Source organism: Mirounga leonina, unplaced genomic scaffold, assembly GCF_011800145.1.
Source record: "Mirounga leonina isolate KUSES-001 unplaced genomic scaffold, KU_Mleo_1.0 Mir_166, whole genome shotgun sequence".
Taxonomy (NCBI): Eukaryota; Metazoa; Chordata; class Mammalia; order Carnivora; family Phocidae; genus Mirounga; species Mirounga leonina.
The window spans coordinates 21,944,250-21,956,212 of record NW_023270418.1 but is presented as its reverse complement, the minus strand read 5'-3'; the positions used below and the strand labels follow the sequence as shown (position 1 = coordinate 21,956,212).

The 11,963-nt window shown below is 56.5% G+C and overlaps 1 protein-coding gene across 2 annotated transcripts in view; it reads right to left on the bottom strand.

Moving 5' to 3' along the window:
* The window catches only part of CD82 (CD82 molecule), a gene marked incomplete in the record, with an annotated part of 49,463 nt that overhangs the window by 703 nt on the left and 36,797 nt on the right, over positions 1–11,963 (bottom strand). For both annotated transcript variants that reach the window (XM_035012611.1, XM_035012613.1), the window contains 1 exon segment: positions 3,828–3,929. In XM_035012611.1, the coding sequence (XP_034868502.1) occupies positions 3,828–3,929 (102 nt within the window).

Genomic DNA, 11,963 nt, shown 5'->3' with positions numbered 1-11,963 from the left:
GAAGGAAGGAAGGAAAGAGGGAAGGAAAGAGGGAAGGAAGGAAGGAAGGAAAGAGGGAAGGAAGGAAGGATGGAAAGAAGGAAGGAAGGAAGGAAAGAAGGAAAGAGGGAAGGAAGGAAAGAGGGAAGGAAGGAAGGAAAGAAGAAAGGAAGGAAGGAAGGAAGGAAGGAGGGAAGAGGGGGGAGGGAGAGAAGAAGTGGGAGGTAAGGAGTAGGCCAGGCAAACCTGAGTGGCCTGAGAACCCGAACCCCAGAGCGCCCCAAGCCCAGCCCCGGCCCCACAGCCTTCCACACACCTCACGGTACACGGGCCAGGACTCGGGGCTGTTCCCGCTCTCGGTGCTGTTGCTGTCGAAAGCCTCACAGAAGCCCTTCCTCACCAGGAAGCCGTCGTCCGCCTCCTGCCGGTCCTCACAGGAGCAGGGGTAGGTGATATTGGTGCGGTTCCTGAGCTCCGCATTGTCCGTCCAGTTGTAGAAGCTGGCCCAGCCGCAGCACTTCACCTGCCGGGAGACCAGCGGTCGCGCCCACTGCCCTCAGGCGGGCCGCCCTCCGCGCGGAGGTGGCGTCTCCCAGGACAGAGGCTCAGACCGGCCACTTTCAGGCCCCCCAGGTCTGGGCCCAGCCAGACCGCCAGGATGAGAGTTTAGGTTTCGCTTTGGCTTCTGGGAGCCACAGGGAATTTAAAGGGGCTTTCAGGGAACACACAGCATAAATATTAAAACAGCAAGAGACCAAAAATCAGTAAAAATATAAAGCAGCGCAGGAGGGACGTTCAAGTTGAAAGACAGAACACAGGTGAGTGGGACACAAGAAGGGCAAGCGACACCCAGTTAAGAGTGTGGGGTCTAGGGGCGCCTGGGCGGGCTCAGTTGGCAGAGCATGCAACTCTTGATCACCGGGTCGTGCGTTCAAGCCCCACGTTGGATGTGGAGCCTACTTAAAAAAAATAATTAAAAAAAAAACAAAACGTGTGTGAGGGTCTAGAGTCCGGCTACTGGGTTCAAATCCCAGCTTTGCCACCTACCAGCGGCTTAACTTTGGCTAAAGTGCTTTCCTCAGTCTCCTCATCTGCGAAATGAGGTAACAAAGGTTCCTAACTCGAAGGGCTGTTAGGAGGACTCCATGGATTGAGGCAGGCCAAGCATCCGGCCCCGATCTGGACAGCACAGGGGCTGCTCGGGGAAGGCCAGCTCCACTTTTAGGTGCCGTGTACATGTTGGAGTTGAGATTTGGCTCTGAGCTTCCCAGTTGCCAAGGCGAAAAAGGAGATATGGTCAATTCTGCCTTTTGGAAGAGAAAATGTTCTAGCTCCAGAGGGGAAGAAGGCCCTTCTAGGCTCCCCGTGCCAGAAGGCGCGTCCGTGGGGCTCGCGAAGGGGACCCGGAGGGGCTGTGGATCACATCCGGGCTTGAATTCCTGATGGGACTGGGATCTGAGGGGCTAAGCCTGTGCTGGAAAGGCCCAGTGGAAGGTGGAACCGAGTCGGGGAGGGCACGCACCCTGGGCCTGGGCGAGCCGCCAGCCCTGGCTTCCTCATGTGGAGAATGGGATGACAAGAACCACTCTGCCAGGGTCCCTGGGAGGATTAAGTGGACTGGCTGGGTGCCCCTGTGCTGGGTGTGTGGGTCCCCCACCTGCTTCCCTCCGGTCTCTGGTCTCCGGGCGGCCAGTCCCTGACCAGCACCTGGTGACCAGCAGGGGGCGAGCCAAGCATGCGCAGGCGTTCTTGGGCTCCAGGCAGCTGCTGGGGCAGGTTCCCTCCCTCCGTTCCCGGCTCAGGCAGATACTCGGCTGCCTCCTCTGGCAGGGAGGCTGGCCCCGCTGAGGGGCACGCCCGGCCCTCACACACTCAACAGAAGGAGACAGCTCTCCTTGGCCCTGCTAACACACCAGGCAGAGCCCCCGACCCTGCCTCGTGCCGAGATCTGTCCCCAGCCACCACCTGCCCTGTGGCTCAGTGGTTGGGCGTGACCGATAAACCCTCATCAGCAACATGCCACCTAAGCTCTGCGCAAGCACCACGGGCTTCATACACTCCTCTCACACGAGCACGGATCCATCGCCCCATTTTCTAGATGAGGAAACCGGCTCCGGAAGTGGCAGAGTTGGTATTCCCGCCCTCGGGGGCCCGATTCAAGTCAGCTTTCTTAACCACCATGCCAAGGAGCATCGGACAGACATCAGAATGATCTAGAGGCCTTGCCTGCGGCAGAAATCCCCCAACCAGTCAACTGCTTCCCATGGTAGGGTGCGCACCCTCTCTCAAGAGACCCAGCTCTCCCCCAGGCTCCTTGAAGGAGGCACGCGTTCATCCTGGGACAGGAGCGTCCCCCTGACCTCAGCATCTGTGGGTCAAACTGAACGTGGAGGAAAACATCTTCCCGCGTGCACTGAGCCCCCCAGCCGACACAGGCCCCCCGACCGGGCCCCAGCTCCTCACCAAAAATTGGGAGGCACAAAACACTGCTGTCCTCTCTTCAGGGCCCAGAAAATGGATGCGCCTGTGTGGTCTGGACAGAGTCCCACCTCCAGACACCCTGCTCTCCTGGTGCCATGGAGTCCTCTCGCTGCCTCCACCCCTGCCCCTCGCACCCCACAGCCCTCCACCAGGCAGCAGGCAGGGCTAGAGGCAGGCCCCGGGGACCAGTGTGGCCGGCGCCCCACGGGAGACACGAGGACGCTGCAGCCCAGAGATGCTGAGTCCCAGCCAGGGGCACACAGCACCTGGGACCTGATCCCCGGGGTCCGTTTTTGTGTTTGGTGACTGGTTCACCATCAGGGCGGGCTGGGAACCCAGTGGGCCAGTCAGTTATTCTGTCTGTCTGTCAGTCAGCCAGTCAGCCAGGCATTCTGTCAGTCATTCCAGCATTCATTCAGTCAGTCATTCTGTCTGCCAGTCAGTCCATCATTCATTCAGTCAGTCAGCCAGTCATCCTGTCTGCCAGTTAGTCCATCCTTCATTCATGCATCCACTCATTCAGTCAGTCAGTCATTCTGTCTGCTGGTCAGTCCATCATTCATGCATTCATTCATTCATTCATTCATTCATTCAGCTAGTCATTCAGTAGTCAGTCAGTCATTCTGTCTGCCAGTTCATCCTTCATTCATGCATTCATTCATTAAGTCAGTCATTCTGTCTGCCAGTCAGTCCATCACTCATTCAGTCAGTCAGTCAGTCAGGCCAGCCATTTTGTCTGCCAGTCAGTCCATCATTCATTCATGCATTCAGTCATTCTCATTCAGTCATTTAATCTGTCAGGCAGTCATTCCATCATTCACTCACTCAGTCAGTCTGTCTCTCTCACTCGGATTGAGGTGGAAAACACATACACTGGAGTGCACAGCCTGATGACTTTTTACACATACACTGGCATAAATGCCAGTTGGATCAGGATTTGGACAGAACACTCCTTTCACCCCAGAAGGTTCCCATGGGCACATCCCATGTCAATACCCCCCCAGAGGTAGCCTCCACTCAGACTCGTGTCAGCATGTCAGCCTTGGCCCCCAGTTCCTTAACCCCCAGGACGGACTCCTGACACTCCCCAGCCTGGCTTGAGATGAGGACCCTCCCCCACCTCGCGGCCACAGACTGGAGCTCTGTGAGCCACTGGAAGCCTCCAAGACCCTGGGCCCCCTGAGTGAGGGACTGTGGTGGTAGCCGGGGTGCCAGGCAGGGGGACTACTCAGAGGCCCCTTGCCCCCAACAGATACATATTCACATACAAACTCCCTGGCATATTCTGTCAGGTACACGGACACCCAGACCCAGACACATTAGGCCAGGACCCTCACGCTACCCCGCCACTGCCACGGCCGCCGTACCTGAGCCTGCACGTAGTCCCAGGCCTCCTGCAGTCTGTCCTCATGCCCGTCCTTGTAGTTCTGAATGAGCTCGGTCACGATGTTGCCCATCTCCTGCTTTAGCTGCAGAGGGGAGAACAACAGTCGAGGTCAGATTTCCTGAAACTCGTGCCCCACCTTTGGTCACATCTACTTGAACGGCCTCTCTCCTCCCCCGCCCCCACCCTGGGGACATGCTCACACTCGAAAGCATTTCACTGTCCATGCCAACTACTCTCCTAGTGCTTTCAGGGTGTCAGCCCCCAGCAGGCCACCACACGGAGCCCGGGGCCAGCAGGGCCAACCACTCCTGTGCTGTAGTCTATTCGGCACTCAGCACCCCGGGGACCCTTTAGATGTGAATCTTTGCATGTCACTGCTGCAAACCTTCCAGTGGTCTCTCATCCCTCTCAGGGAGAACGCCAGCATCCTGTCAATGGCCCATAAGGCCCTGCATTGTTTGGCCCCTGCTCTTCCCAAACCTCATTTTCTGTTTTTGCTGCTTCTGCTTCAATTACACAGGTCTCCTCTGCTGTCCTTCTGCTAGGCACACTCGTGCCTCAGGGCCTTTGCACTTACTCTTCCCATCACCTGTTATCCTCTTCCCCCAAATATTAACATGGCTCACTCGTCCACTTGCTTCAGGGCTCTGCTTAAATGTCACCTCCTCAGAAAGACCTTCCTGGACCACCCTACAGAATACATCCCTTCTCTATCCCCTCCACCACCCCCTTGCAGGCCCTCCTCAACCCGCAAGGGTGGGCATGTTGTCTTTTCCTTCACAACGTGGTCATTACATGCTCATTCATTTTCAGGATTTATTATCTCTCCCCTCCACCAGAATGTCAGATCCACGGGAGCAAGGACCGTATCTGGCGAAGCCTGGCCAGTGTAGACGCGTGGTGTACTGGAAGAGCGAATGGGTGTATAGTACCACGACACCCCACACACCAGGGTATTACTCACATACTCTCCCCATTAATCCTCATGCTTGCCCCGAGGCCCCACAAAATCCAAATCCTGCCTGTGTTGGGAATTCAGGGTCCCTTGGTGAGGGAGAGAAGCACCCCCTTTTCCTTAACCCCACCAAGAAAACAATGATTTACAAAGAAGGCAGATGAGGGGTACAGGGAACAAAAGGATTCAGCCCCAATGGTCCCCCTAGCGGGGCTCTCAACAGAGGATCTCACTACAGCAGCTTTTCAGGAACAAGTCACAAAGAGAAGCAAACCCGAAACCAGGCTTGAGCACTGAGAACAGGGCCCCACGCCCCAGGTGGGAGCGAGGGGCCCCCCCGAGAGCCAGACCCAGCCTAGCCCTGCTGGCCTCTCCTGTGGACCTTGTTCAGGGGCCTTCCTGGCACTCCAGCATGAATAAGCTAGTCACAGCCACCTGCTGTCACCACAGAAGCCCAGGGGGAGGGGCCAGGGCACGGAGGGGACAGCCACAAACCTGCCCCTCAGTTCTGGAGAAAGGGGAATTAGGATATAGGACAGGTACTTCCAGGCAGGGGTTTTCAGAGCCCGGCTCACAGCGCAGTGAGTGGGCTTCCGTCAGCTCCCCACAGGCAGCTCACAAATGCAGCGTTCGGAGAACCCACATCCTCCGGATGGACCTGCCACCCTGGCTCCTTGCCCCTCCCTTCACTGGCCCCACTCCCCAGGACTGCCCTCTGCCCCCTCCCTCTTGACAGAACCCCTAGCACGGTACTCTTCATTTTACTCACACAGAGCTTTACGATTTACAAAGCTTTCCTATGGGCAATTAATCGCAGTAACAGTGGCTAAGTTTTATCAAATAATTGTTATGTACCAGTCATGCTAAGCACTTTTCGTGCATTAATTCATTTTAATCCTCAGAGCAGACCTAGAGCCTAGGGATTTACCTCATTCCCTCATTTTAGAGATGCAGAAAACGAGGCCCAGAGAGGTTGACTAACTTGGCCAAGGTCACACAGCCGACATGTGAAGAGCTGGGATTTGGACCCAGAACCCAAATCTTGACCCATGAAGCTCTATCAGCATTGGAACCACATGGCCACAGCTTGAAGGCGGTCAGAGCGGTGATAAGGAGGGCCCGGAGACGCTAAGTGGCTGGCCCCTGTCATACAGCTGGCTCCCGTGGGTCTTGGGTCTCTCTGCCCTGACCATCTCTGCTCCACCTCTTCCCCCCAGTGGGTGGATGATCCCCGAGGCGTGGAAAGGAGGGGGGCGTCCCCAGAGGCATTTGCATGGAGAGCCGCCTCTCCCACAGCTGTCCTACCTGCCCGCACCCCCCTCCCCTCCGCGGACCTAGTCTCTATTTATACCCCAGCGTGGTTGCCACGGCAGCCCAGACTTCCCTATTTCAGGCCCCCCTGAAATGAGAAAAGTGATGGAAGCCGGGGGGGGGGGTTTCCACTGAGGCTGGGTGGTTTCCATGGAAACCCCAATCACCCCACAGCCCAGACTAGAGCTGAGAGACCTAGCTGGGGCCACAGGGACCACGGCGGCAGGGGCTGGTTCTGCTCGGAGCTGATCCCTTGGGATCCCCATGCCCAGGAGGCCCTGTTGGGAGCTCGGGGAGGTCACCCTGGCAACCAGGTAGTTCCTGAGACAAGAAAGAGCAGGGAGGGGAAGGAGGAAGATGCCCACTCTCTCACTTCATCCCTGCAAGGGCCGCCTCTGTGGTTTCTGCCTGCTCTGCGGGCCGGGAGTCTCCCTCCTTGGAACAACACTTCCTTTCCTTAGGGGTAACCACCCCTCAATCCCTCCATGAGCCTGGGAAGCCCTGTCCCCTCCCTGGCCCGGGCAAGTCCTAGGCTGTCGCTGGTCGCCTTCCCCACCCTGGGCATGTCACCCAAGCTAACCTTCTCTTTCCGCTCATCCAGCCGGGATGAGGGTGGCCGCCTCAGGCTCCGCTGGGGACTGCCCTCCTGAGAAGGGAGCCGACGGAGGAGAGAAGGAGCAAGGAATGGAGAGGGACAGGGTCCCCGGGGCAGCCTTTGGAAATGTGGATCCAGCTGAGCATCCAAGAATCCAAGCACAGACCCTCTGAAGTGGAGGGTCCTGTGTAAACGCTCGGGTCACACGCCTAGGGGGCCAGCCCTGGAGCGCTGCCCTGTCCCATCCTCCCCATTACCCAGAAGAGAAAACAGGTTCAGAGCGTCGGCACGACCTGCCAAGATCACACAGCTAGCAGGCAGCAGACAGGACTTGTAGCCCTGATGCGTGCGGTCCCAGAAACCTGTGATCTCAACCACAGCCAATCACCCACTGTCTCCCCCGACCCCAGATCCCACTGTCCTCCGGGGTGGCTCCCCACTACCACCACGCTGTGCTTTCATTTCACCTTGCAGTGTGACTTTTCACAGAGAGGCAGGATCAGAAGAGACCTCGGAATCTAGCACATCATCCAAATGTAAGGGCCCTTTCCAGATTTTCCCGGGCTCTGCTTATATGCTCCCTCTATGGGGAACTCAGGACCCCACAGAATGGCACACTGCAGGGGCGGGGAGGCTCTTGATACAAGCAATTCATTTTAAGTGGAGCTCAAGTGACTTCTGCCCATTAGCTTGAGTTCTCCTCCTCCCTGCTCCCTCGCAAGTCCCTGATGGGACCATAGGGGACAAATCAGATCACTCTCCCAGGACAAACCATTCGGATATTCGAGCCCTTCTCTCTTCTCCCCCTCCTCTCCGGCTCCTCCGACCACTCCTTTGGATGGTGTCCAGACCTCTCTCCATGCTCTTTATTCTAATGTATCAAATTGCCCTTGAGAACAAGGTGCCCCCCCCCCTGCACGAAATGGACCCACATCTTCCTGTCCTCTCCCCGGGTTCCCACAGGATATGTTACCAAGTGCTTTGCCAGAAGGCAGATACAACGAGTCTGAGGCTTCAGCCTGGGATCCCGATAGGAGATGAGGGCCCTTGGCAATGGTGGATGCAGACGGCATGGTGTGTTTACTCCTCGGCACCACCTGAGTTATTTCCTGAAAGCCGACTGCAAAGTACATAACGGCTACCCCAGAACTCCCCAGGCTCCAGTAAGTTCCTTGAGGGCGGGGTCTGAGTCAGGCACCGCCCTCTGCTGCCAGGGCCACAGAGCCATGGAGCCAGGCAGGCACCAGCACCTTAAGAACCTTAATCCCGGGGCCCCTGGGTGGCTCAGTCGGTTAAGTGTCTGCCTTTGACTCAGGTCATGATCCCAGAGTCTTGGGATCGAGCCCCAGGTTGGGCTCCCTGTTCAGCAGGGAGCCTGCTTCTCCCTCACCCTCTACCGCTCCCCCTGCTGGTGTTGCCATGTGCCCTCTCTAAGCAAATAAAATCTTAAAAAAAAAAAAAAAGAATCGAATCTCCATCCCACTGCTCTCCATGATCCCCTTCCAGAAGGACTGCCTGGACCCTTCTTCTTCTTCCCAAAAGGGAAGACAAAGGCTCTGTCCTGGCTCCAGCTGCCCACCCCCAAGGCTGGTAGCAACCCAGGCCAGGGGATCAGGAAGTTTCCATCACAGGGGCAGGCCTCTCACAGAATGGCACTGTCCTCGGGGAACCTGTCTTACCACCCGTACATTGGCTCTTCTGAGCTTCTTAGGTAGGAAAGGGAAAGAGGCGGAAGGGCATCACGGTGCTCCTGACCAGCCTCCCCCGGGGGTCACAGCAGTGTGGCTGGGCCACTGTCACCACCCCCAACCCCCAGTGCCCACCCAGCCCACTCAAGCCCCTTCCCCTCCAAGCCCTCAGCCCGCAGGCCTTCTGCTCAACCCCCTGACATAATCCACTGAAGCCTCAGCGGCCTCACCAGTGCGGGCTGTTGGGCGGGTGAGCAGTCGGGCCTGTGTGAGTGCACCAAGCCGTGCTCAGCACATCCCGGCAGATAGCGTGTTCGCTTTCTTCCTCCTGACCCTCTCCCACTCTCCACTGCTTGGAGAGAACAAGCCAGGATCCCAGAGCGTCAGAGCTGGGAAAGGCCCTAGAGGTCAGCTGAGACTCCGAGAGGCAGGGCAAGTTGTCCAAGGCCATGGAGCAACCAGAGGCAAAGCCCACCCTAGAACACAGGGCCCCGGAAGCCCAGACCCGGGCCGTGCCCACTGAACAGGGACTGGCTATATGGTCAGATGAGGAAAGAGCCAGAGGAATCTCCACTCCCAAATCCGGGCCCCCACGGCTCTGGCTAATACTGATATTAACACCAACGACAATAGGAACGGCTGCCATTTACTGAGCCCTTACTAAGCATTAACGGGGTTAACAATGGTGACCGTCACAGCAAACCCTTGCAATGATACCAGGAAAGGCCCTTCCCACCGGCGACGCACTTCAATCCGCAGCACAATCCGCAGCCGTCCAAGACGGCTTTGGGGCCCGTGTGCTCTGGCACTGAGCAATGTTCCAATTTCAGAAAGGGATTGGGGTCTGGGTCACACCCCGCACTCTCTCCCACTCATAATTCCCAAAGGCCACCGAAATGGGGTACACAGAGGCCATAAATGGCCTGCCTTCTGTTTGGATTTGATTTTGCCACAGAATGAGCTGCAAAGGGCATTTTTGCTTTTCCAAAGTGGCTCTTGGATTTCAGAACTGCTGCTAAGGGGAGTGGACCTGTATGATCACCACTGTTCGACCGGTGAGGTGAGTGGAGTACAGAGAGGCTGAGTAACTTGTTGAGGGCCTCAGAGCAGTGATTCCAACACGGGCAGTTTGGTTCCGGAGTTGAGGCCTTGGCCACCATTCTATCTTATAAAAGCGTTGAGGTCTGTGCTCATTTCAACTCTGGGTGGGAGTGGGGGCCCAGCAGCTTTCCCCTAATTTATAGACACAGAATCTAGGGCTTGAGAGGCCACGTGCCTTGCCCAAGGCCCCCAGCCTCCCCTGTGGCTGCCCTGGCTGCTGGGAACTCGGGCCGAGACCAATGGCATCCCCAGAGACCACTTCGGGCTGGGGGCGGGGAAGGGGGGAACCCCAGTGGCTCAGTCCCTCCCACCAGCCCAGGAGGCCTGGAGAGTGAGGGAAAGCCCAGCCCATTGCCTTTAGAAGGCCTTTTCCTTCAGGCTCAACAAGGCCCAGCTCCTCAGCTGGGCCTCATCTGCAGGAATAAACATCATCAAGAACATGTTTAGTCTTCCACTGGGATTTACAATGTGCTGGGAAAGAAAAAATAAATCATTCATTCTAACTTGGGTGAGAGAGTGCTGCCAGAACCTTCCCAGCAGAGCCAGGAAATGTCCCTTCGCTTACAGGACAGGTGGGCTGGGACCAGAGGGCACGAGGTATGGAGGCTGGTGGGGCGGGGGAGCAGGGCGCAGAGGAGGGAATCGTGGGGTATGACAGAGAGTCTGGACTCTGGAGTCAGGAGTCCTGATTCTCCAAACAAGCCTTGCTCTGGGGCTTTGGGACGCCTCTGAGGCATAGCTGCTGGTTGTCGGCCAAGCCCAGACTATACCAGCCCACAGGGAGGCAGCATGCTGGAGAGGGAGACATGGGCCTTGGGTCAGAGGGATCGGGATGGAATTCTCCACTCTGGCGCATCCGAGCTATGTGTGGCTGTGGCCTGAAGTCATTTTGCTGTTCTCGGCCTCAGTTTCTTAAACTGGAAAATGCTTGTAAAACTGAAATGTTTATCAAGTTACTAGCTCAGCTCCTGGCACGTGGTTGGCATCCAATAGATGGGCGCTGTCTTTATTACTGTGATGGGGAAACTCAGACGAGGAGAAAGTGGACGTCCCAAGACCCATGCAGAGTTGACCGGCTCTGAGTCATGGAAACCAGCTCACCAGGGCCCAGTTCTTATCCACTCTGATTATAATGTACCACTGACTGGGTCCCAGAGAAGCCCCAGGTGCCACAGGGCAGAAATAAAGACCAGATCTCACAACCCTTTCACTGGGAAAAGAGTTTCCCTCCTTTAAACACTGCCTTCCTGTCTGTTGGCCAAGCGAGCTTCCTTTCATCTACTGAAACCACTCTTTCCCCTTTTGCCTTGGCCACCAGGAAGCTCAGTATTCAAGTTAGCCCTCAGCTACTGTTATCTAGTGCCCTGGCTTCAGGGACATTGCTTTTCCTCTTCCAGTGTGTGTTCTAATCTCTCTCGTTTTGATTTTAGTTACCCTGTGCCTGTGTTGGAACTCAACTCCATTTCTCCTGGGGAACAGGCTGGGTGTGGATTATGAAGAAGTAAAGCAGACTCGGGTAGGAACCACTGCAATGGAAATTGCACCAATATGAACCTGGGGCTGCCCGGGTTCAAATCCTCGCTCTGCCGCTTACTAGCTGTGTGACCTTTGGTCAAGGTGCCTCATTTCTGTGCTTCAGCCACATCTGAAAATGAGGGTATCACACCCATGACCTCGAAGGACCACAGTGAGGAAAAACTAAGTGAGCACAATCTGTATGCCACAGTGGGGGGGGGGGGGGGGGGGGCTTGTTCTAGGCTCCACTCCACAAAGTGTTAGTTGTTGATGTTGGTCTAATGTTTTCTCACCTTCCTTTTCAGAGTGATATGAGGCAACTGGACCTTTGAGTGGTGAAATGCAGGAGCCCACTAGCCACCAGCTGTCTCCCCAGTTGGATAAGAACTGTAGCACTGGAGGAGGGTGGGGGGTCCTGGGGGCATCCGGGTCAAGGGCCATGTGCAGTGGGTCTGGACTGAGCTCTGGGCCCTCGCCTGGCCCGGCCACTGGCAGGCTTGGTGACCTCGCCCCTCACCTGTCGATGGGGATTCTCACACTACCCTGAGAGGGAAGGCATGGGGAGCATCAGTGAAAGAATGAAAGTAAAGTGGCCAGCATTGTACCCTGTAGTACATGGTGTGTGCAGACCCAACCACAGGGATGCCGTGGGCACTGCCGTAAGGATGAGACGATGTGTGTAAAGCTTCTAGAAGATACCATGTGCACATAGTAGGTGCTCCATAAGTGCTAACTTTGACAGTCACAGTCGACTGGCTCACCCAACAGCTATTCCTGGCTTCCCTTCTCCCTTGTGCCTGTGTCTTCTAGAGTCCCCTTGAAGCCAGAGGTGTCTTTGTGACCCAGTCTGGGGAAGACTGTTGGAGGACTTGCTTTTCTGATCAAAGGGATGGCCAGGGCTGGCACTGCCTGTTTCCCTTTCTTCTGGCTACAGCAGCACGGATGGTGCTG